The sequence below is a fragment of the Physeter macrocephalus genome, chromosome 2 (assembly GCF_002837175.3).
Source record: "Physeter macrocephalus isolate SW-GA chromosome 2, ASM283717v5, whole genome shotgun sequence".
Taxonomy (NCBI): Eukaryota; Metazoa; Chordata; class Mammalia; order Artiodactyla; family Physeteridae; genus Physeter; species Physeter macrocephalus.
Genome location: NC_041215.1, coordinates 13,115,134 through 13,140,888, shown reverse-complemented (window position 1 = coordinate 13,140,888; position 25,755 = coordinate 13,115,134). Strand labels below are relative to the sequence as shown.

General features: G+C 47.1%; 1 protein-coding gene across 5 annotated transcripts; it reads left to right on the top strand.

Annotated features, from left to right (window-relative positions):
• Positions 1 to 205: 205 nt before the first annotated feature.
• On the top strand, positions 206 to 22,228 carry BTNL9 (butyrophilin like 9). Of its 5 annotated transcripts, none has more exons than XM_028498742.2 (12): positions 206 to 231; positions 3,102 to 3,160; positions 7,939 to 8,073; positions 9,793 to 10,140; positions 12,023 to 12,304; positions 14,825 to 14,953; positions 15,136 to 15,168; positions 15,611 to 15,631; positions 17,069 to 17,089; positions 17,325 to 17,351; positions 19,970 to 19,996; positions 21,296 to 22,228. In XM_028498742.2, the coding sequence occupies exons 3-12, from the start codon at positions 7,965 to 7,967 to the stop codon at positions 21,919 to 21,921; spliced, it is 1,623 nt and encodes a 540-aa protein (XP_028354543.1). In that variant the 5' UTR covers positions 206 to 231; positions 3,102 to 3,160; positions 7,939 to 7,964; the 3' UTR covers positions 21,922 to 22,228. The 5 variants fall into 5 exon arrangements, with proteins under 5 accessions (XP_028354543.1, XP_028354532.1, XP_028354537.1 ...); XM_028498731.2 differs by lacking the exon at positions 206 to 231 and adding an exon at positions 268 to 367; XM_028498736.2 differs by lacking the exon at positions 206 to 231 and adding an exon at positions 2,974 to 2,986.
• The last annotated feature ends 3,527 nt before the right edge of the window (positions 22,229 to 25,755 follow it).

Genomic DNA, 25,755 nt, shown 5'->3' with positions numbered 1-25,755 from the left:
TGGGATCTTCCCAGACCGGGGCACGAACCCATGTCCCCTGCATCGGCAGGCGGATTCTCAACCACTGCGCCACCAGCGAAGCCCCTGGGCAGTACTCTTCAAGTCACCGCAAAAATGCCTGCTGACCTTGGAGACTGGTGATTGGGCAGTGGAAGGGTGTGTGCAGCCCTTGCAGCCCTTTACACCTCCCAGGACCCAGCTAAAGATGAGCGCCTGCAGTTCAGAGAGCAGGTAGTGTGCTTCTCCCTCTCTCTCAATGCATGTGTGCACTTCACCGTCTGTGTGACAAAAGCGCAATGGTGGGTGCCCCGCCAGCTGACGGGCACAGGACTTTCAGTCTGAGTTTCTTGGAAAACAACAAAAGAAGGTATGTACTGAGGAAAGCTCAGGAGGCCACGCTTTGGGCTGGGGGAAGGTTGGTAAGAAATTAGCAAATCTTTCTGCCCCTGAGCAGTGCAGAGTAAAACCCATCTCCCTTAATGACCGTCTCCTCTTTTGTGTATCAACTTATGCGATTAGCTAGTATCCTTCATGAGAAGGAATCTCTGCTGGTACCCAAGAATATGCCAAGGGTCAAGGAGACTTGGCACTGAACACCAGGAGCCAGAATTGTAGATGAAAAGAAAATATAGTCACATAAAGACATTTGTAAATGTGGCCCCATTAGACATGTATACAAGTTCAAACTGTACGGGGCAACTTGAAGAGTGAGAAAGAGGAAGTGTGTGCACAGAGAGGGGTGGAGGAATTCATCCATGAAGACATTGGAAGAAGTTTTTAGCAGGAACTTGGGGAAAGAGATTGGCAGAGAGCAGAGGTGGGTAGGACGCCGGGTGTAAATGCGTGGGGCTGGAAGTGACCACCGTGGGTGCTTGACTCGTAAAGATTAGGGGCCAAGAATAAAAAGAAAGAAGGTTGGAAAAGCTAGAATGAGCACTGAGAGGTAGAGAGAGGGGTGATACAAATTTCTGCATGGACTCTGAAGATGAGGGAAAGCATTTTACATATTCTCAAACTCAGGAGAGAAGATGACTCCCTTCTCTCCCCCAAACCTGCATCTGTGCTCACAAGCTTATCTTAAGCTGCTCTTACCGCCATTTCTTTTGCTATTTTTTCTTAGCAGAAGAGAATGATTAATTCATATACTTGAGAGTTTGGCAGTACTTTTGGTTCCATCTCCCCATGTTATGTGTGAGAATGGCCTTTGTGCTTGGGGTGGTCTCCTGCTCTTACACCCCTGAATCCCCTCAGACAACCTCATGGTGAGGGCCGGTGTACCTCAAGGAGAATTGGCCTAAGTGACCCAGCGGAGTAGCTGTGAGTTCCCCACTGTCCAAGGGCAGGTGAGGGTCCTTCCCTTTTCACTTTCAGTTCTCCAGGAGTTCAGAGCTCACTCTCGTTTTGGATACAGGCATTTATGCATTTCTTGAGGCCTTGGACTGGAGGTACCCATATGCAGCTGGTGGGAAGGGGCACTGGGCCGTGTCGCTGCTGGAGGATGCACCCTGAGGTGTAGAAAGTGGCAGGTGGGGTCTCCCTCCCATATCCCAGCAGTGCTGTGTCTGGAAGTCACAGAAGTGAGCTCTGCCTGCTGCCTTTGCATTCTTGCTGTAACGTTCTCGCCTCTCCCCAGGTGGTGTGGAGGACCACAGGGGAAGGCCAATGAAAAGCTCAGGATGAACCTTTCCAGACAACCCCTCCACACAACCATCATTTTCTTCTCTAGCCTGAATCACTTCAGGTCCTTTGAACTTCGAAATGGCTCTTGACTGCCTAGAAGATCAATGTTTCACTTCCCTGTGTGGAATGAAGAGTCCTTTGTAATTTGGTCCCATCTATTTTTGTCCAGCCTTCCATTCCACTGAGGAGTTTCATAAATACTCGTGGCAAGCCCATAGCTTTTCCTGCCCCATACGTGCTAACCACTTCCCTCCACTCAGAGTTTCTGTCCCCCTCCCCTCGCCCCCATCTTTTCCCTGATCCTGATCTTTATTGTGTCAATTTTATGTTTAATCCGTCCCTGAGCACCCCTCTGTCTCCCCAGCCCCAGGGACCTGAGCCCACCATTTGAGCTCACCACTCAGCCCCATTTGCTGTCCTGGGATGTCTCTATGCGTGCATAAGCCTGGGATGCATGCACCAGCCTGCCTGAATATGGAGCATTACCTTCAAACTGGTGCCCCAAAGCTCACGGTTTTCACCTCCATCCACTAACCCAGAACCCTAGCACAGACTTGCACAGACCCCTCCCCAGACAGGCATTTCTGGGAGTCTTCCATGTGCTTGAGTAACCCCGTGTCACAGATCTGATTTGTCCCCTAGGAAGGATGTCAGTGTCGGGGTACAGCCAGGTGGCTGGCACCTTGGTCCACTGTGCTTCTCTCCCACTAATACCAAACTTGCACAGTGGCATATGGCAAAATGGGGTGAGGTGGGGTAGTCATTGCTTCTTATTTTTTGAGTTCCACTCCATTAGAGAAATCCCAGTACAACACCCCACTGTATTTCCAAGTTGTATGTGAACAGCTCTTGCAGGTTGTACTTATGGCAAAGTTACCGGGTTATTTTTCTTACTGTCCTTACCCTGCAGAGGAGGGTATAGCTGGTTAAGAGTTGAGCGCCAGACCTTTCCTAACCCTTAGTTAGTGGATATTCGTGTCCTGTCTCTGTATCTTTTGCTATGATGGTGAAGAGAGAGGGGCTAGCCAGGCATGGCCATCCTGCCTCCCTGGAGCCCCAGATATCCCAGGCAGCCAGCTGGAGCGTTATTTCCCTGCTCTGAGCCTCTGTAGTTTGCAGTCTCTACAAACCTCCCAGATACCTTTCCCCTCCTTCTAAGACCCTGGAGGGACATTTTCCATGGAAATTCAATTCATGGTTTTCCCTACACAGGCAGGATGTGACAGAGACTTCCTCGTTTTGTTCTATCTATCTTGGTTTTTATAGCAAAGGGCAGAGCAAGCAGCGTTGTATCTTAAGGTGGAAGGTGGGTGGGTAATTTTGTCAAAGATGAGCTGGTCTCCCTCGACTGAACTGCCAGCCCATGTCTAGGAGACCTTAGCATCTGGAATCTGGATACTTCACAATTGTCTCCCTTGCAGGAAAATTGAGATCACCAGGATTCATCTGCCATTTTGGACCCTTTGCTGCTACTTGCCAGGTATGTGCCTCATTCTCAATGCCTGTCTAAACCTCCACCTTTCAAAAATAGGAGGCAGAAATGAGGGCTTAGGAGAGAGTGCAAGATGGGTTGGCACCATCTTATCAGCTGAGTCTGGCAGCAGGATAGGGATGTCAGTGTGACCAAGGGGAGATGCCCATTTAGGCAGCTCCCCTTGAAGAGGAAGGATTCTGACACATCCCATTTCCCCCTCAAGCCATGTGAAGCCTCAAAGAGGGTCCCTCCTTGGGACAATTCATCTCCTGTAGAGACAAGGGGTGGAAACCCTCCTGTGGACCCATTGAAATAAAAACCAAAGCAAGCCAGCGAGCATTAATTGACAGCTTGTGAAAGGCAAAGCATTGCAGCAGGTGCTAGAAGGGGAGCGGGTGCAAGAGTGCAAAAGCCCTATGCCTGGGAGCTCGTAGCTTAGGATACGGAGAACGGGAGAAGGGCAAAGCACACACAGCCCAAGCTTACAAATTAGCAAAAGCAGAATATAATAATCTTTAAAGAGAGACTCAAGAGCTGAAGGACTGGAAATCAAGGGAACATAAATGTTGTTTAGGATTTGGGGATGCCGGAGGAGAAAACTGGAATGGGGTTGGAGTGAGGCCAGGGAAAAAATGAGAAGGAAAGAAGGAAGAGGAAAGATAGGCTTGGGTGGAAGGTAGCAGCATTTCAGCAGCATTTCTTTGGCATCGGTGTGCACGACCCTTATTCCTCCTTGCGTCTTCAGAGGCTCCCTGGAGAGCAGGGAGCATGTACCCCACCAGCAAAGCTTAGCTCCAGCCTGAGACCCCCCTTTCTGGCTGTCCTTCTCCTCACTGGGTCCTCTCTCTTCCCCACATATGCAACGTGGCCAGTCTCAACTTTCCCCAGCAAAACCTCCCCATTCTTTTTCTTTTCAGAAAAAGAATCTGAAATCCATTTACACTGTGATGCGAATAGCTGAAATCAGAAAGTGTTTCCCTTCAGAGGAGTAAGGATCAGAGACTTTCAACTGCAAAGGGAGGTTGGAAAAGGCAAACTTCAGGTAGCGAGTGGGGAGTAGGGTGCCCTTTCGATCAGGAAGGGGCCTTCAGCCCTTCTGAAGTCCCTTCAAGAATTTGCCAGACTGTCTCCCTCCTATTAAAGTCTTTAAAGTCAGGTCCTTGAGTGTTGGAAGGAAAGGTACCACAAGGCATTACCTCCTGCTAGAGAAGATGCTGTTGATAAGGTCTAAGGGAAACTCCAGTTTAAAGTGGTTTTATCAGAAGTGGATTTTTAAATTTTTATGCATTTGTTGGTTGGTTAGTCTTGTGGCTGACATATAGGGACTCAAGCCACTTCTTCAGTGCATGTGAGATGCTGTCAGGGTGAGCACTGCTGTCTGTGACCAGGCGATTCCTAACAGGGGTCACAGTTTGGGGGACAGGAAAACTGAGGGTGCACTCAACTTTGACACGCGACAGCTGGTGAGGAATCTGTATCAAGAGAAGGGCAGAGCTTGGGAGGAACTTGCACTCCACCACCTTCTAGCCGTGTGTGCAGGGCAAGTCACTTGGTCTCCCTGCACCTCAGTGTCCTTGCCTGTAATTTGGTCCTATAATAATAGTGATAATACTTCTGATAGAGGTAAGTACTTGGTAGATAGTAAGCCTTCGATTTATGTTAGTTTTTATTACTGTGGGCACATGCATGTGTATATGTGTGTTTATGACCTCTTCCCCCTGCAGCCTCAGTGACTGAAATCACATGAATGTATCACAGCAGAGAACTGCCGTCCTGATAGTAATTCCAGTGTCTGGAACACACTGACTGACAGGTGGCAGCCTCCCCCTGCCTGGGAATATTGGAGCATGTGCTCCTGCTGTGAGGTGCCCCTGCCCCCTGCTGTGGGCCTAATGCCTCATTGCTGCCTTGGGAAGGACTCAAGTTACCACCTAGCACAAGTATTGACCAATTCCTCAGAGTCTGGCTGATCCAAATGGATCCAGAAACAATCTCTGAGCCCCTCTTGTTTTGGAAGGCATTAGCTGGTGCTGATATACCCTCATGGCTTCACCCCATGGGGCTCTATGTCCTTTGCTGCCAGTTTCTAGGCCTGTCACAGACACATTCCTGCCATCAGCCAAAAGGGCAAGAGGCTGGACTGTCCAGCCTGAGCCTGGACCCTGGCCCAAGGTCTCTGTTCTGCTGGTTATTGTGTGAATAATGATTCCAATAGCTGCTGGCTATCAGCCAGGCACACTTCAGAGGGGACTCCTATCTCCTCCCTGAGGGGTCCCTTCTGAAACATGAATGGAGCCCCCCCAACTTGCCCCTCTGTCTTCCCACCTGCGTGTGGAAGGGCAGGGCCCGCAGACCCTGGCCCACTCGACTCATAGGCCATTGCCCCTCCCTCCTGCTCTAGTCCTGTCAGCCAGTGTCCTTCCAGCACAGAGGTCAGTCAGGGAGCCTCCCTTCCATTAACTCACCTGCACACCTCCTTAGACCTAGTCTTCTGCTGCATGACCAGCAGCTTTTTAAGTCCTTCATCTACTGGAAGCTTTCTTTTTTTATTGTTAACAATTTTAGTCTAAGAATTTTGTCAATTTAGGTAAATTAAATAAATCAATTGAAAAACAGATGAAAGGAAATAAAGAAGAAAAAAATATATGAGCACCTGAATAGTTGCAGAAAAATAATTTACTAAAAGCTAATACTTTTTTCTCTCAGCTTTATGAAGTATGATTGACAAATAAAAATTGTATATATTTAAAGTATACAATGTGATATTTTGCTATGTGCATTCATTGTGAAATGATTATCACAATCAAGCTAATTAACATATCCATCGTCTCACACAGCTACCTTCTTTTGTGTGTGGTGAGAACACTAAAAAATTTACTCTTACAAAAATTTAAGTATACAATACAGTATTATTAATTATGATCACCATGCTGTACATTAGCTCTTTAGAACTTATTCATCTTATAACTGAAAGTTTGTACCATTTGACCAATATTTACTCCATTCCCCCCTCCCCTTCCCAGCCCCTGGTAACCATCATTCTACTCTTTTTGAGTTCAACTTTTTTTTTTTTTTTTTTTTTACTGTAAGCTTTTATATAGAGAATGGATAAACAAGGTCCTACTGTAGAGCACAAAGACCTATATTCAATATCCTATGATAAACCATAATGGAAACAAATATTAACAAAATATATATGTGTATAACTGAATCACTTTGCTGTACAGCAGTAATTAACACAACATTGTAAATCAACTATACTTCAATAAAAAAATAAAGTCCTTCATCTACAACCCACTAGTGATATTGCTGATAGTGTGGCTGGGACTCTGCAGCCACAGGACCCCAGGAACACGTGCCACCTCGCAGGTCTGGGGGAAAAGCAAAACCAAACAGTGGAGTGGGGTGGCAGACAGAGGAAGAAGGGAGACTGGGGGAGCTGGAGGGTAGAAACTGCATGGGGCTTTCTGCTCTGGGGGTGCTATGATGGCATGAAAGGAGAGGGAGGCAGCCTCTGGAAGAATATGGAGAGCAGAGAGCAGATGTTTGGAAGATGCAGGCAGAGAGAGGAGCTGACATTTTTTAAAAAAATATTTATTTATTTGTTTGGCTGTGCCGGATTTTAGTCGCTGCACGCGGGATCTTTGTTGCCACATGTGAGATCTTCGTTAGGGGCGTGCGGAATCTTTTTAGTTGTGGCACGTGGGATCTTTTAGTTGTGGCATGAGAGAGCTTAGTGTGGCATGCAGGCGGGATATAGTGACCTGACCAGGGATCAAACCGGGGGCCCCCTGCATTGGAAGCGTGGAGTCTTAACCACTGGACCACAAGGGAAGTCCCTGACTTTTCTTTAGAGAGCACCCATCCCACCCACAGGAGGCTTAAGCTTAACAACCCTCTGAGTTGGACTGGTTTCTTTCATTGTTTAAGCAAAGAAATTAAGGGTCAGCAAGTTACATAATCTGTCTAAAGTCTCACAGCTAAACAGAGGAGAAATGTGGAGAGGCTTATATATCTCCCAAGATGTACAGCTGCCCAGGCTCACTGGTTCTCACACTGTGAGGCATTACTTCAGGTCCCAAAGGGGCATCAGGAGTGAAGAGGGAACAGCCCTTGCCTGGGGCTGGGTCTCCAGTGCCACAGATGAGGCCTGGGGAGAGCTAGATGGGACGGCACCATCACTATGGTCTCAGAGATGCTACTGACTCAGTGACAGTCACCAGCTGACCTCCTGGGAGCTCCACCTGAAGTCTCAGGGATGGAAGAAGGTGTCCTAGATGTGGTTGGAGTTAAAAGGCAGCCAGGCATGCATCCTACTTCGGAAAGATTAGAACTCTGTGTTTGTTCCCCTGTTTTGTGGACCTGATGTTCCAGGTCAAAGGGAATTGGGAGCAAGCCTGGGCAGAGAGAAGGAAAATGCATCTGGGAATCCTTATAGGTTTCCCTTTGGGCAAAGTCACTAAATCCTAGCTCAGCCCCAACACAATGCATGGCTCTGTTCCTGGCTCTAAACAATGCGAAGCTCAGAAGCTGCTTCCTCTGGGACGCTTTGGCCTTGTCCTCTCTCAGCTCTGTGAGTCCAAGCAAGGCCAACAATGCCATAAGCAGTGCCGCCTGTTAAAATGAGAAGCCGCTCTCACATCTGGCTATGATTGAAAAGAAGCCAGGCACTGGAGCTTGCAAGAACCAGACAAAAAATAATCGAGGCAGTGACAGACGTCCGGCCTGATGCATGGAGTTCCTGCTCTCCTGCGTCACTCCAGTACCTCTTTGTCCCTCTCCAGGTGGCCCCCACTGCTGAGGAAAAGTGATGGATTTTCCAGTCTCCCTGGACTCCTACCAGCGAGTACGTCTTCCCAGCAGTCTCTCCTTCCTCACTCACCTCCTCCTCCTCCTTCAGCCTGGGGAGATGCACTCAGGTAACCTGTCTAATCTGCAGCCCAGCCAGCCAGGACGTGAGCACCTCAGCTTCTGCCCACCCCTCCTGCAGGCGATCCCAGGGCTGAGATCTTGTAGCCTGGTACCAGGCTGTGCCAGGGCTAAAATATACGATTTCCATCCCAGCTGTTAAAGAGCCACCACCCCCAAACACCATCCAGCCCCACAGTGCTCCCCCACCATCCCTGCAGCCACCCACAACTCCACAGCTCACAAGCATGGCAGAAGGCATAGCAGCAGGGTGCCAGGAGATTCTTATTGGTCTGTGCTTAGGCTGAACCAGTTGGAAAATATTTTTAACTCCTCTCCTGCCTATAAGCCATAGCTTTTGAACGGCAGGGAGGATCCTAATCTTACCATCTCTCATGAAAGCAGCAACTAACAGAGAGTGTAAACTAGTTAGGCAAATACAATTCCCTAATTCCCTGAGCTGGAAACCAGGGATACCAAGGTGACTAGGCACAGCCCAGATCCTCAGTCATTCAAGGGAGGGGGACAGACATGACATACATGGCTGTCCAGCTGTGTGACCAGAGCTGCAAGAGAAATGTACCCAAGGATTTGGGAGCACAACAAAGAGACCAGTTTGTTTTTTCCAGAAAGCCATGAAGGGCCATAGAAAAGAGGTATTATTTGAGTAGAGCCTTGCAGGATGCACATTCTCCAGTAAGAGGACAGATGGAGAGTAAACTGAGGCAGGGTATGCCCAGGAAGAGGGCCAGGCATCAGGCATGGGGGCAGGGACAGCTGGAGAGAACCTGGAGAGGGAAGCTGGTAGGGATGGTATCAGGGCTACACCCAGTGGGCAACAAGGGGTCTCAGATGGAGTGAAGAAAGGTGCCCCCATGTTATATGGGCAAAGTGAAGGATGGGAGAGATTCATAAAGGAAGAATTTAGGGTGGGATTAAGCTGAGCTTTGAAAGAAGGAAAGGAGGTGTACAGAAGCCAGAAAAAAGAATGAAGTCATGCTGGGTAAAGAAGCACTGCAGCAGGAATAGCAACTCTCATAGAAATTTCAGAAAACAGGGAGTAGAGGAGCCATACCGAGACATCACTGCAGAGAACAATCAAATGAAAGATCCAGATAAATTAAAATCTTGAAAGCAGGATTTGGCCTTAGATAGGAAAACCCATGAAACAAGGAGCCCCCCCTAGATTATTTTAATACCCTTTGTTAATACAGAAGCTGTCCATGTGCATTATAAAATGTTAGAAAATCAGACAAAGCAAAAATAAGAAAACATCTATTCCCACCAGGCAGAAATTATCACTATCAATAATTTGGTCTATTTCCCTTCAGATCTTTTATTCTGCACATTTATGCAAATATGTCAAATTTTTAATCAAATAAGAGGATAGTGTACATATGGTTTTGAAACTTGCTTTTTTTTTTTTTTGGCCAAAGATTCCATTTAATTTAATGCCCTGGCCATATTTACATAACTGTCCCCAAAATAATATTTGCAGTTGGTAGGTTCAAACCAGCTACCAGTCCAGCATCACACATTCGTATCTGGTTGTAATGTTCCTTGTGTATTTTTTAATGTGGCACACTCAACTTTTTCATGACAATTACTTGTACAAGCAACCGGACCGGTCATCCTGTAGAGTGTCTCACCTTTGTCATTTGAATGGTTTACTGCAAAAAAACATATTTGAGGAGTGCTGATTTGGGCCATTGTCTGGGTTCTCGTCCTAGGGGAGGTCAGGGTGGTAGGCCATGGGGAACCCATTCTGGCACACGTCGGGGATGAGGTGGAATTCTCGTGCCACCTGTCGCCGTACCGGGACGCCGAGCACATGGAGATCCGCTGGTTCCGGAGCCAGGCCTCGGACGTGGTGCACCTGTACCGGCAGCGGCAGGAGTTCTATGGCCAGCAGATGGCGCAGTTCCAGAACAGGACCGAACTCGTCACGGACGAGATCGCTGACGGCAGCGTGACCCTGAGGCTCCACCCCGTGGTCCCCGCCGACGAGGGTCCATACGGGTGCCGCTTCCTCTCCAGCGACTTCACTGGGGAAGCGGTCTGGGAGCTGGAGGTGGCAGGTGCGTGACCTGGTCAAGCCCCAACAGAGAGGAGAAAATGGTCCATTTGGAAACAGGTCAAGAGTAGATAGAAAAGAACAGAGAAAGGGAAAATATCTCTAATTTTAAAAAAAAGTATTGAAAAGAAAGATTCATTAGAAAATGAACAAAAAAATGCACACAAAAAGATACACAAATGGCCCTGAAACATAAGAAAAGATGATTACTTTTACTCATAGTGAGAAAAAGGCAAATTAAAGCTACAGAGATACAATTTTTTTACCCATCGGATTGGCAAACATTCAATATTTGGATCACACACTCTTGGTGGAGGTGTAGGGAAGCAGGCCCCCTCCTACCTTTTTAAAATATATATATATTTATTTATTTATTTTTGGCTGCATTGGATCTTCGTTGCTGCGCAGGGGCTTTCTCTAGCTGCGGGGAGCGGGGGCTACTCTTCGTTGCGGTGCGCGGGCTGCTCATTGCGGTGGCTTCTCTTGTCGCGGAGCACGGGCTCTAGGCGCGCAGGCTTCAGTAGTTGTGGCATGTGGGCTTCCGTAGTTGTGGCACGCGGGCTTCCGTAGTTGTGGCACGCAAGCTCTAAAGCACAGGCTCAGTAGTTGTGGTGCATAGGCTTAGTTGCATGTGGGATCTTCCTGGACCAGGGCTCGAACCCGTGTCACCTGAACTGGCAGGCGGATTCTTAACCACTGTGCCACCAGGGAAGTCCCCGCCTGCCTTCTTGATGGAGTTCGAAGTCCTGCAGCTCCAGGTCAGGGGGATTAGGCAATGGCTAACAGGACTGCCTGTGTGTCTACCCTTTGAACAGCAATTCTACCTCTAGGAGTAGACCCTGAAGATACAGCTCCAGTATGAAAAAAGGCATACGTATAAGTTAACATTGTACAACAGTGGAAACTCCCTAAATGTCCAGGCATAGATGCTGAGCGTGGTCTATCACACTTTGCAGCTAAAAAGTGAGACAGAGCTCTAAGCTGATGTGGAGTGATTTATGTGATGTTTTTAAGAGAAAAAAGGAAGTTGCAAAAGAGGTTCTATAGCATGTTAGCTTTTGTGTAAGAAAGGAGGAGAAACATGGCACAAAAGAAACAAGAAGGATAAACTAGAAGCTAATGAAATTGGTTACTTAAGGGAGGAGAGGGTGCAATGGGATGGAAAGGATGGAGAAATGCCTGGGGCTTTTTTGATCTACTGTTTTTTACAGTATTGATGTTTAAACCATCTTAATGTGTTTTTTTGTTTTGTTTTTGTTTTTGTTTTGCGGTACGCGGGCCTCTCACTGTCGCGGCCTCTCCCGTTGCGGAGCACAGGCTCCGGACGCGCAGGCTCAGCGGCCATGGCTCACGGGCCCGGCCGCTCCGCGGCATGTGGGATCTTCCCGGACCGGGGCACGAACCCGTGTCCCCTGCCTCGGCAGGCGGGCTCTCAACCACTGCGCCACCAGGGAAGCCCCATCTTAATGTTTTGCATATTCAAAATATAAAGCTAGCTTACTTGGATAGAGAGATACAGAAGTATATATAACAAAGCCACTTGAGTGTCAGTAGGATTCAAGAGAGAGAAAAGACAATCTATTGAAATTTGGGGTGGGATTACTCTTCATTCAAGGGGGACTGTCCCTTGCATTATATGACTAAATATCAGTAGCCCTTCCCTATTTTAAAATGCCCTTCAGAGGTAGTGCTGTCCCCACACGCCACCGGTGATTTAGCCTGTCATTTATAGTCCATTGGTGGAGGGCTGCAAGCCCACAAGTGTGTTAAGAGCAGTCGCAGTCACGATGCCTTATGGTGACTGCAAATGGTGAATGGTGGCATGAACTTCGCATACAACTTCTGGGAAGGAGCCTGATCTTTCCCACTCTTCCTGCCTCTCTCAGGGCTGGGCTCGGACCCTCACATCTCCCTTGAGGGCTTCAAGCAGGGAGGCATTCAGCTACGGTGCAGCTCCAGTGGCTGGTACCCCAAGCCACAGTCTCAGTGGAGAGACCATCAGGGACGATGCCTGCCTCCAGAGACTGAAGTCATCGTCAAGGATGTCCAAGGCCTGTTCAGTCTGGAAACCTCTGTGGTCGTCCAAGGGGGGGCCCACAGCAACGTGTCCTGCTCCATCCAGAACCCCCTCCTGGGCCAGAAGAAAGAGTTCGTGGTCCAGATAGCAGGTCAGTGGGTGCCAGCGCACCCTCATCTTCCTAGTCTTCAAGTTCTGCATGTCCATTATCCCAAAGACCATCTATTAGGACACAATGGTACTGAAGCCTGGCTGTGTATGGGGTGGGCTAAACCTGATACCTTGAAAGTCAGCCATAATATCAGGAACCTACTGAGTGTACAACTGACAACCCAAACAGTAATTGGGGGAGGCCCCAGAAAGCCAACATTATGAACCAAAGACCAGGCACTAAAATCCAGAAACTCTAGTTATTAGAGGGCATCATGAGAGCCCATGTGTTCCTAATTTTATCCCTCAAACAATATTTATTGATCACCCACAATGTTCCCCAAACCCTCGGGGGTTTGGCCTCGGGTCCACATTCCAGCGGGGGAAACAGATACACAAAAGAGTAAATTACAGCACATGTTAGAAGGTGTTATCTGAGACAGAGAAACATGAAGCAGGGAAGCATGTTAAGGCGGGGTGGAGTGTATATATGGATTTAAAAGTGGTGGATCAGGGAAGAAGACCGTTAGGCACTGAGTTCAAAGGAAGACCATTATCTAGGATCAAAGTTTTATTGTGAGGCACCCATTTGAAGGATTTAACGTTCATGGCTCTAATTGTTTTAAGTCTTGAGGATAAACCCAACCTATGGGCCATGTTTCACATCGGTCCAAATCAAGAGTTATATTACCATAACAGAAAGAAATCTCACCCTTATAAGTGATAACTTGTCCTCAGGTAAGAGGACTTGATAAGCACCATGTGTCACACATAGTTCACCCGAAATTTACCTGGTAATTGGGTAACGAGTAACATCTGTGTTAGCTAACTGTCTTTATCCAAAGGAGAAATAAGATATCTCTTATCTCTATGACAAGCATGTAATTACAACTTGGAGCCAGGTGCCTAAGTGAAACTCCCAGCAGACCTGGAGATAGGGGTACTTTCTCCTTGATGATTCCATTCCAAAGAGATGGCTCTGAGCTCCTTAAGAAAAACATTCCTGGGTTTTAAAATTGGCAAGGGGCTTATTTAACTTTCAAAAAGATTTGTATACATCTTGAGGGGATAGAGAAAGAATTTACAAATTTTCTAAAGGGAATACTCTAAGAGAAGGAAAAGGGGAATCTCCCTCCATTTTTGCACCAGGGGAAATCCAGTTTTGTGTTTAACCTTGACAAAGGGTGTGGGTCACATGGATATCTGCAAGGAGGCCATTCAGGTAGAGGCCATTCGAGTGCAAAGGTCCTGAGATGGAAATGTGTGTAGCTATCTGAGGAGCTGGAAAGATGCAGGAGAGGCTGGAGATTGCAGGTCAGGGAGGCATAGGACCCTGAGCTCTTTAACCCCTAAGTCTTTAACCCCTAAGCTTTTAACACCTGTGGTGAAGGACCAGTCCTTTGTAGCGCAATACTTTTAACCAAGACAATAAAAATGCACTGCTAGAAAAATAAAATTAAAAACCGAAAGAACACATTATGCTAAATGAAATAAGCCAGACACAAAAGGACAAATATTGTATGATTCTCTTTATATGAGGTACCCAGAATAGTCAATTCATAGAGAGGGAAAGTAGAATAGATGTTACCAGGGGCTAGGGGTGTGGGGGGAATGGAGAATTAGTGTTTAATGGGTATAGAGTCTCAGTTTGGGAAGATGAAAAAAGTTCTGGTGGTGATGGTTGCACAACAATGTTAATATACTTAATGCTGCTGACCTATAAGCTTAAAATGGTTAAGATAGTAAATTTTATGTTATGTGTATTTTACTACGATAAAAAAATTAAAAAAATAAAGACCACTGAGATAAAAGCACCAACTTCTTATTATCTTCAACAGACACAAAATTATTCTATTAAATTGCCGCAAGAGTTTCTAAAGGGTTGCTCTCTATTTTGCATTCATTTCTTTACTGTCCAGCCTCTGTCCTTGCGAACCCTGTGCCACATTCTGCCTCTGGGCAGATCCTCCCTAGGAAGCCTGGAGAGGGAAAGAGAAGAACTGTCAGTCAGCCCCACAAAGCTTTGCTAACAGTTCTTCCAAAGGTGTGATGAGAAGTAGAAGCCAGGTGTTTGCAAGAAGCGGGAGATGACGCGTGGATTCGTCAGAGTGGTAGAGAGCAGTTATTCACTGGGTTTCAGGTATCAACACCTTGGATTGTCATGCCCTTAGATGTAAAGCAAGAGTAGGAAGAAGTAGAGGGAGGTCAGGGCTGTGGTCACAGAAGTTCTAAGCTGGAGGACTGGGCAGAGCCCATCAGCGCCTTCCTTTCACATCCTTCAGTTTGCAGTGTTTTCCTCTGCGCTGAGCAAGTTCAAGTTCGCTGCTGGTCCTCTGATGCTACCTCTCTGGAGCACTGCAGCCTGGTTCTCAGGCCTGTTTTACAGAGGGCTATGCTGGGGCCCAGGAAGCGTCAACCAGTCACTGGGAAGGTTTTCCGGCACGCAGCGTCTAGACTAGTCTTCTCACTTCATGTTTAGCGAAGACCAAATCGAGACAACTCCATGTGGGGTGTTTTCCAGACGTATTTTTACCCGGAACCTCTCCCTGGAAGAGAGCTTTCCTCGGGACGCTGGTGGGAGCGCTGCTCGTCCTGGCTCTCCTCCCGACGCTGGCGCTGTACTTCTTTCGGAAGCAACGGAGGTGCCAAGGTACCAGGCAGGCGGGGGGCTGCCCTCCTGGAGTTGGCTTTGCCCAAGAGCAAAGTGGTGGAGGCGGCCATAGAGGGGCACTGCTGAGGGGCCATCCTGCGGAGGCAGGGCTGGCATGGCTCGTGGAAACAGGCAGGGGAGCGCGCACACTCACGTCTGCTCCCCTTTTTTCTTCTTTTCAGAAAAGCTGAAGAAGCAGGCGGAGAAGGACACAGGTAAGCAGAGGGAAAGACGCGCTCTTCGCGCACATCCCTGATTAGCAGGAGTGGGGACGCTGGGTGAAGAAGACGAGCAGGTCACAGCGCGGGGGTTGGGAGAGGGCAGAGGCGGGGGTGGACGGGGGGGGGGGGGGGAAGGCACAGAGGGAAAGACGCGCTCTTCGCGCACATCCCTGATTAGCAGGAGTGGGGACGCTGGGTGAAGAAGACGAGCAGGTCACAGCGCGGGGGTTGGGAGAGGGCAGAGACGGGGGTGGACGGCGGGGGGGGGGGGAGGGGAAGGCAGAGGTTTTCTTCCACTTCTGCCTCGGAGCCTGCCCCTCCCTCGAATCCAGCTCAAACTGGTTCTCCAGAGCACATGGGGTTCCAAGTCTGTGCACTTTGGAGATGCCTCAGTGATCCATGGAGACTTTCCTCTTTACTTCGTTTCTTTCTCCAGGGAAACTCACAGAAGAGCTGGGTAAGTTCTGGGTGCCATGCCCACAGTGCTGGCTGTGGGCTATGCCCACAGTGCTGGCTGTGGGCTAGGGGGTTAACCCTGGCGCACGGTGGAAGCAGGGGTTCAGTGATTTTAGGCCCGCTTTGGAGAGCAATGGATGGCGGCGCTCTAATTCGAAATGCATCCATTTGCGCCTTCCCGCCTTTACCGTCCGAAACCGATTTGTGTGCACCTGCCAAGGAAGCCTGACTTAAGACCCTCTGGAAAGACTCTGCCAGGCCCTCTCCCGCAAATCGTACAATTCAGTTACAATTCCACTGTAAAAGGTCTACTCCCTCGGGCTTCCCTGGTGGCGCAGTGGTTGAGAGTCCGCCTGCTGATGCAGGGGACGCGGGTTCGTGCCCCGGTCCGGGAAGATCCCACATGCCGCGGAGCAGCTGTGCCCGTGAGCCATGGCCGCTGAGCCTGCACGTCCGGAGCCTGTGCTCCGCGGCGGGAGAGGCCACAACAATGAGAGGCCCGCGTACCGCAAAAAAAGGTCTACTCCCTCAGGTTCATCTTCCTAGGATAACCTCTTTTTAATGCAAATGTCACTGGGAAGGAAGCCATCTTTAATTTGCACCAAAGTGAAAGCAATTTATCAAATCCACTTTTCTTCCCAGGGGGACTCAGCACCTTGAAACCATGTGCAGGGAGGAGGGAACAGGGAATCCAAAGGAAGAGGGGATAGAGGAGAAGGCCACCATGGGTGGGGGAAGACCTTGAGAACCACCTTGTCGGCCCCAGTAAAACACCAGACAAAATAGTGAAGTTGAAGCTTGTCTTGCAGTCTACCTGGTCATGGAGGGGAAAACAAACAAAAAAGGCAATCAACCAAACAACAAAAAGAGCCACAATAAGTCATTAACATCATAGGCCGAATTAGTGTATATTGTTGCCCCCCCCTCCCCCGTCTTACTTTTAAAAGACGACAAAGATTAAAGAAATCAGAGGAATGCATTGCTAGGGGCAAAATATCAGAGTTTTGGTATCTGGCCTGGGGAAATAATTGAGTGTGATGTCCTCCTAGTTCTTTAAATAATGTACCCAGTAAGTGACCCTGAGGCTCCTGCAGGGTGTGCTCAGTGCCTGGACTTACACAGGACTTCCTCCCCAGGAAAAGCTTGTATGACAGGGCAAGTGCGCAGTAGCCTCTCCAAACCAGGCCAGAACCCTTGAAAGAGGCTCTTCAGTATCAAGACCAGTTTTCCCTTCCCAGCCCTGTGCAGATTTCTGCCTTAGAGCAAAGACTAGGATGAGGTGTAAGAATCCTGCAGATGGGTGATGCAGCATCTAGGATGGGATCGGGGTGAGCAGTGGTTTAAGACTAAGAACCCTCTTCCCAGTGGCCTAACTGCCTTGGGAAGGTGGTTCCACTCATCCAAAGGCTGATGTTTTCTCTGTGTGTTCTGCTTACAGGGAAACTTCAAGTGGAGCTGGGTAAGTGACTCCCCCACTTAGAACTATTTCTTGTTGTCCACCTGGTAGCATCTGGTTATCTGTGTATGTTCTTCTTATCTCCCAACCAGATATGATGGCCAGGCTGGAACTCTGCTGGCTGTGTGGGTGGCAGGAGAAAGGGGAGAGGAGCAGGGGTGGGTGCAAAATTTGACGTGTGAACAAGGAAGCTGCAGGGACCTGGTGTTCTAATTCTGTTTTTCCTTGGCTGTTTCAGACTGGAGAAGGGCTGAAGGCCAGGCGGGTGAGTGAAGCCCGTTTTCCTTCCACTGTCCACGTCACATCTCAGCATCCCAGTTACCTGCTCTGACTAACCAACTATGCTTCATTCTGGTTTATTCCATAGCTACACACATGTATTAATCTATGTTGCTTGGTATAGGTTATATTTGAGTTTTACTTTTATATTTATTTTTATATTGTCCTGAAGTGTAAGCATACGGTAAATCACTGGTGCCAGTCCTGGTTGCACATCAGAATCACCTAGAGTCCTGGTGTCCCCCCTCAAAGACCCTCACTCCTGGTGAGAGTTACCTTATATGTAAATATAAGGCATGTTACCTTATATGTAATTATTTCTCCCTGTACCTTCCTCTATTTCACCCATAAAACAAACAGTCTAATGTGTATCTTTTTATTTTTATTTTTAAAATTTTTTTGCGGTACGCGGGCCTCTCACTGCTGTGGCCTCTCCCGTTGCGGAGCACAGGCTCCAGATGCGCAGGCTCAGCGGCCATGGCTCACGGGCCCAGCCGCTCCGCTGCACGTGGGATCCTCCGGGACCGGGGCACAAACCCGTGTCCCCTGCATCGGCAGGCGGACTCTCAACCACTGCGCCACCAGGGAAGCCCAAATGTGTATCTTTATTTTGTATGTATTCTTGCAAGAGGTGAATTTCTGTTTTGTGCACGTGCACTTCAGTTTCTGTAAAGACATTTACGGTCTCATGCTGTTCCTTGTTTTTCTCACTCATTGCTGTGTTTTAATATCCATCCCTGCTGCCGCATGTAAATCTAATCTGTATCTCCTTGCTGCAGAGCACTCCATTTGAGCTAGCCACCCTCCTGGAGTGGACATCCAGCCTGCTTCTAACTCTATCCCACCACAAACAATGCTGAATAAATATCTGAAAACGTGTTGCCTTCTGGCTCTGTGTGGAGATTTCTCTGGGATGTATACCCAAGAGGAGAACTGCTGGCCCATGGGGGATGTGTCACTAAGTGGGATAGAAGGATCTCCTGAAGGTAGCACCATCATCCTTCACGCAGTGCATGGAGGCTCCATGTGCCCACATCCCGTGTGAGCCAGCTTTCTAAGTTTACCAGTCAATGGGGATAAGTAATTGTTCTTTTGGTTTGCACTCCTCTGGACACTAAGAAGTTTGAGCATCTCTTTATATGCTAGCTGGCTTTTGGGGCTTCCTCTTCTGAAAATTGCCAGTTCCTGTCCTTTGCCTATTTTCCATATGGCATTGGTATCTTTTTCTTGTTGATTCACAAGACAGGGCTGGTGTCAGTGCTGGGGAATGGAGCCTTTTGGTTTGCAGGCCTCCTTCATGCTATATTATTATTATTATAGAATATGATATATACACATAGGATATTAATCCCTCCTTGTTATTATACATTGTGAATTCCTTCTTCTCTTCTGTCACCTGCTATTAGCTTTGTCCAATGGTGCCCGTTATTGAAAAGAAATAACCAATTTTGATAAAAGCTAATTCATCACATTTTTACCTTAATGGCTTGTGTTTTTGAAGTTTTGTTGAAGAAGATCTTCCTTACATTTAGGTCACAAAGACAGTCTCTTACATTTTCTTCTGTTCACTGTATATGTGTTATGTGCAGGTTTTTAATCCATCTGAAATTCACCATTTTATGTGGTGTTAGACAAGAATCCAGCAATTTTTCTCCGAATAAAGAGTCGGTTTTCCCAATGCCACCTACTACACCATCCATGATTTCCCCATTGATTTGGGTATCACCTTTAGTGCATATTCAGTTCCCATGTCTTCATGGGTCTGTCTTTTGGTCACATATTACTTTGGCTTTTAAAATACCTGAAAGCACAAGTCCTCCTCCATTTCCCCTTCCTTTTTAAAGTTAATGGACCTTTTTAAAATATAAATTTTAGGATAAATGTATGAGGTTTCTTAAAAAAGCCAAAAGTAGTTTTACATGGGATTGCTTTGAATTTATAGATAAATTTAGGGAGAATTGATACCTTTATCGAATTGAGTTATTCTATGCAAGAGCTCTATATTTTTAAAGATCTACTGGTTATTCTGATGCAAAATCAGGGTTGCAAGGCCTTGCTGTAAATTTATGGAGCTCTGAAAATGTCTTCTATTGCTTTTGCATTTTGTGACTTTGGTGCTCTCTTTGTTGTAAAATAGAACAAGATAAAACAAAACAGAAATCCACACAGAATGGCTCATGATAAGAAAGAGGGCAAGACAGGGTGTCCAGAGGATGTCTTAGGACAGGAGCCAAGCTCAGCTGGGCCTCCTGGAGACAAAGCCAGTCAGAGATTGAGGCTTCATTTCCGTCCTTTAAGGTATCCCAGTTGCTTGTATTGGTTCTCTTTGCCCACATACTCTGTCATCCCACTGTTCCCAGCACAGCTTCAGCCTGTACACAGCTTTGGTACAAGCCAGCACTGACACCAGCCCCCTACCCAATCCCAAATTCCCAGGAATATGCCATGGTGAACCCAGGCCAGTCTGGATCCAAGCCAGCTATCATGGTGAGAATGAGGTTACTTAGTTCGTAGGCGTCCCTTTTGCATCTTGAGCCTCCCTCAAGGTTCTAGGGTTACTGACTCAGATCTCTGAGCCTCTTTTTCCTCTCTGTTTGGTTTCAGAGTGGAGAGCAGCCCAACAACATGCAGGTAACTGAAGCCAAGGAACTGTGCCTTGTGAATTAGGTTGGCTGGATCTTAAGTAGAAGGGAGGTATCCAGAACTGAGATTAGAGGAAGGGTCTGTCCAGGAGCCAAGTATGGAGCCCACATACAGACACACAAGCTCACTTATAAAACACATAATATGACACATATGCCTGCACACATACATGCTCGCATGCGTTAATGTGATTGCACTCACACACGCACACGTTTGTGTGCACACACATGCTCCCACACGCACATAGCTTTCTGGGTTTTACTAGATTTGTTTCCATCTGGCAGAAAGGTTGCTACGAGGGCCTCTTTGCAGGAGAGAATACAGAGTTTGTAAGGAACCTCCCACATCATCTGAGGGTTCCTATCCATCAAATGGGTGTGTTTTTTGGGGCGGGATGGGGTGTTGGAGTGCAGGGGCTAGATGATCTCAGAGGTCCCCTACAGTTTTAAAATCCTAAAATTGCTGTAAAAGAGTCCCAGAGCTCACTGGTGATTTCATGGTCACACAGGGTGGGGAGAGCAGCCGGGAGAGAATCAGCCCTAAGCTCCTTCCCGTTGATCAGGTCTTGGGGAAAGTGAGCCCATCTCTATCCCCACAAACCTACCTCATTTGCTCTCTCGGCTCTGCATGGCACTGTGGAATTCAAGAACCTCCCATATGGAATCTAAGAAAAAAAAATGTCATGAAGAGATTAGTGGTAGGACGGGAATAAAACACAGACCTACTAGAGCATGGACTTGAGGATATGGGGAGGGGGAAGGGTAAGCTGTGACGAAGTGAGAGAGTGGCATGGACATATATACACTACCAAACGTAGGGTGGATAGCTAGTGGGAAGCAGCCACATGGCACAGGGAGATCAGCTAGGTGGTTTGGGACCACCTAGAGGGGGGGGATAGGGAGGGTGGGAGGGAGGGAGACACAAGAGGGAAGAGATATGGGAACATATGTATATGTATAACTGATTCACTTTGTTGTAAAGCAGAAACTAACACACCATTGTAAAACAGTTATACTCCAATAAAGATGTTAAAAAAAAAAACAAAAAAAACCCCTCCCGGTTCAGGAAAGAAATGGGATTCGTCTAATCACTTTCAAAAACTAGGAAGTGACTTTCATGCCCCTTCAGCACCAGGGTGGTGGGAAGGGGGTTGCAGGAGAGGGGGTGACTATTCCACTGATTGGTCCATCAGTAGAACTAGAGGGTTTGCCTGTCGGGGGAGGGGACAGGTGTGGGAGTAGGGGTAGAACCGTCCTTCACCTGCACTAAACATATGCCTCTGCGCAGTGGATGTGACCCTGGATCCTGGCTCCGCCCACCCCAGCCTGGAGGTCTCCGAGGATGGCAAGAGCGTGTCCTCCCGCAGGATGGCGCCAGGCTCAGCGGACGGTGACCCCCAGCGGTTCTCCGAGCAGATGTGCGTTCTAAGCCGGGAGCGCTTCTCCACGGGCCGCCACTACTGGGAGGTGCACGTGGGCCGCCGCAGCCGCTGGTTCCTAGGTGCGTGCCTGGCAGCGGTGCCGCGCGCAGGGCAGGCGCGCCTGAGCCCGGCGGGTGGCTACTGGGTGATGGGGCTGTGGAACGGCTGCGAGTACTTCGTGCTGGACCCGCACCGCGTCGCGCTCACCATGCGCGTGCCACCCCGGTGCGTGGGCATCTTTCTGGACTGCGAGGCGGGAAAGCTGGCCTTCTTCAATGTATCCAGTGGCTCCCACATCTTCACCTTCACGGACACCTTCTCTGGGACACTCTGCGCGTATTTCAGGCCTAGAGCCCATGACGGCAGCGAACACCCAGATCCACTTACCATCTGCCCATTGCCAGTTAGAGAGAAACGCGTCCCCGAAGAGGAGGACAGTGACACCTGGTTACAACCCTATGAGCCCTCGGACCCCGCCCTGGCCATGTGGTGAGGCGCCCTCGTGGCCACAGGACTGGGTCCTGGGCGGCTTCCTGGATACCCAGTCAGTGCTTTGCTCTCCCGCTTCCTCTAGACAGAACAAATACACCGACCCCAGTGTATGAACCAAAACGCCAGCAAAGGCTTAAAAGCCTCAGTGTAGCAGAAATGGGAAAAAGGGAGACCTTTGCCTATGTATCAATAGATGTGTATGTGTACATGTATGCATATGATTTTCTCTGATTAAAAAAAAAGGCAATTCCAAAGCTTATTTGTGTGTGTTGTAGGTTTGAGCTGATGAGTAGAAATATATTCATGTTGCTGCTAGTCAGGGTGTTCACTATGGAAGACATGAAAGAAACTGGAATGGGGGGAAAAGAGGAGAAACTTCACTGGATAAAATTAGAGGTATCAGTTAACTTGTGTATTTTAATAGTTTTGTATATATTTTTCTAGCTCTAGAAAGATCTAGAAACAATGACACTTCATAAGCAATGAGTTCACTTAAGGCTCAGATCCTAGTTTTCACTGTCAATTCCCACTAAAATGAACTTGGAGAAATGGTGGTTTCCAGGGCTGGAGCAGAGAAAGTACAGGTAAATCTGGAACATCTTTTGCTGTAATGTACAAACATGCTCAAAAACTGACGAGGGGCTTCCCAGGTGGCACAGTGGTTAAGAATCCACCTGCCAATGCAGGGGACACGGTTTCAAGCCCTGGTCCGGGAAGATCCCACATGTCGCAGAGCAACTAAGCTCATGTGCCACAACTACTGAGCCTGTGCTCTAGAGCCCGCGAGCCACAACTACTGAGCCTGCATGCCACAGCTACTGAAGCCTGTGTGCCTAGAGCCCCTGCTCCGCAACAAGAGAAGCCACCACAATGAGAAGCCCACGCACTGCAACAAAGAGTAGACCCCACTCACCGCAACTAGAGAAAGCCCACACACAGCACCGAAGACCCATGGCAGCCAAAAATAAATAAATTAAATAAATAAGTTTTTTTAAAATGTCAAAAAACTGATGGGAACATAACAAAAAGACAAAGGAGCTAGGTCGAAGGGGCTCCACTGACCAATCATGGGACAATTTGAACATTAAAATGAATAATGACAAGAATTGCAACAAGGGGTTGATCAAAGAAAAAAATTCACTAAGTGTGCTGTCTCTTCAGCCAGAGAAAAGAAATACAAAAACAACAACAGACAAAAAACAGAAGCGAAAGGAGAGAATGAAAGAATAATTGTGAACTCATGGTTTTTACTATGTAATAGATGAAACACACATATAATACATAAAAGGATAGATAGAGAGATAGATTAGATAGAGAGATGATAGATCGATAGGTAGTGTGTGCACATACATATAGTTCCTAGCTCTGTCTGCTTTGAGGGCTTAGAAACAATAACACCCCTGTACCATTGAGCACACCTTGCACCCAGAACTTAGTTTTTAATACTATTTACCACTGAAAGGAACCAAGGCTCCTTGGAGAAATGGTGGACTCCAGGGCTGGGGCAGGGAAAATATAAGAAGAGTGTGATGTTCTGATTTATACTAGGAAATATTTATTTGGTCTTCAACCTAGATTTTAGAACAGAGCTCTTAAACTCTTGGAATTTCTAAGTGATAAGAGTGATAAGGGTGTCTTTGGATATTCATAACAAACCCCTTTCAACCACACCCAAGTTAATGTTAATGAGATAACTTTGGGGAAGCCAGTAAGGATGGGGCTGGTTGCCAGGGGAACCAACTGTGTGACCAGAGGGTTGTAACTAACCCCCGCCCACGCACCCCCTCCACCGCAGGAAGGGGAAAGGGGCTGGAGATTGAGTTCAGTCATCAAGGGCCAATGATTTAACCAGTCATGCCTATGTGATGAAGCCTTTTTATAAAACCCCAAAAGGACTGGGTTCAGTGAGCTTTCAGGTTGGTGAACACTTGGAGATGCAGGGAGAGAGGTGCTCAGAGAGAGCAAGGAAGCTCTGTGCCACTTCCCACATACCTCCTTCTATGCATCTATTCCATCTAATTCCTGAGCTATATCCTTTTATAATAAACCTGTAATCTAGTTAGTAAACTCTTCCTGAGTTCTGTGAGCTGCTCCAGCAAATTAACAGAACTCAAGGCAGGGGTCTTGGGAATCTTCAATTTATGGTGGGTGGGAGAGAAACACAGGCAACCTGGATTTGTAATTGGTGTGAGAAGGGTGGAGGGAGTCTTAAAGGACTGAGCTCTTAACCTGTGGGATCTGACACTATCTCTAGGTAAATAGTGTCAGAATTGATTTAATAGCTTGAGGGTGTTGAAGAAACACATAGCAGAATGGGTCTAAACCATCTTTTACCAGAATGCAAGGAAGTCCTCAAAGAATAGTGGGGAGATGTCAAATGGACAGAAAAGCCTGCTTGAAGGGACTCCCAATAGCCAAATTTGAACATCAAAATAATTAATAGAAGTTAGAGATTGAGAAAAATGGAATCCAAGATTATGTATATCTGTACTGATATACATAAATGAACAAATAAATGGGGGAGAAGAGAAAACTTTACCCTACAATAGAAGTCTCAAAGTATCTCAACACAAAATACTAATTATTTTAGAAGTACAAAACACTTATCAACTTTGCAGTGGAGGAGACTGGCATATGCCACCTCAACCAAGTGACAAGTTAACATCACCAGATATGACATAAATTCACACGGTGTGCCTCCTGATACAGTACAGTGAGAAGAATACAACAGCACTTTTGAGGTATTCTTGCCCCCGAAATTCATAAATCAGGAGGAAACATCAGACAAACTGGCTGATACTCTTCAACAATGTCAAGGTCATAAAAAAGATAAAGCAAGACTAAGGAATTGCCTCAGATTGAAGGAGACTAAAGAGACATGACAACTAAATGCAATAGGTGACTCTGGGTGGGATCCCAGACCTATACAAGACACAATTTCGAGAAGAAGAGACATTTTGAAAAAATGGTTATGGATCAGGGATTTCCCTGGTAGTCCAATGGTTAAGACTTCGCCTCCTTCCAATGCAGGGAGTGTGGGTTCGATCCCTGGTCAGCAAGCTAAGATCCCACATGCCCCGTGGCCAAAAAAAATAAAACAGAAGCAATATTGTAACAAATTCAATAAAAAGACTTTAAAAATGGTCCACAACCAAAAAAATCTTTAAAAAAAATGGTTATGGATCAGATAGTAATGTTGGATAAATATTCATTTCCTGATTTTGATCTAGGAGAATGTCCTTATTTTAAGAAAATACACACTTCTGTATTAAGGAATAATGGGACCTAATTATTCCCAAATGGTTTATTTTAAAATATGGTAATTTAGAGGGAGTGATAAAGTAATGCAGTGGTGTCTGATAAATATTTAAAAACTGACTTTCTGGGGAAAAAAATCTGTAGCATTTTTTGATTCGCACTGTGGCTGATTTCAAGCTGCTGATGTGACTTCATTGGTGAAGTTGGGAAGAGATGCCCTCGATCAGCTCTCATGAGACACCAGCTCCAGCCCATCACTGAGTTTATACAATTTCACGAAAGGCATTTGGTCACCTCCTGTGGTTTCTCTAACAAATCAAACATTTTTGAGCTTATGAAAATATGCTCGGCCACCTGTTATAATAAAATTATAGCCTTATTTACATACCATGAATGATATTCAGAGAAAGGAAGTTGTATTTTCTATAATGATTTACATTAGTGTGCAGATATTTTGGGGTCCTCACGGGTGTTTAGTGATAACATTAAAAATATGTTCCTTGACCATATGCAATCATTATCTATCGCTTTAAAAGTTTTGCGTATTAAAACATTTGCGTATATAGCTGGTACAAAA

Coding starts and splice junctions, on each gene's coding strand:
- BTNL9 (XM_028498742.2), top strand. CDS start 7,965: ATGGATTTTCCAGTCTCCCTGGACTCCTACCAGCGAGTACGTCTTCCC. Junction 10,141..12,022: donor CTGGGAGCTGGAGGTGGCAG/GTGCGTGACCTG, acceptor TGCCTCTCTCAG/GGCTGGGCTCGGACCCTCAC. Junction 12,305..14,824: donor GTTCGTGGTCCAGATAGCAG/GTCAGTGGGTGC, acceptor GGTGTTTTCCAG/ACGTATTTTTACCCGGAACC.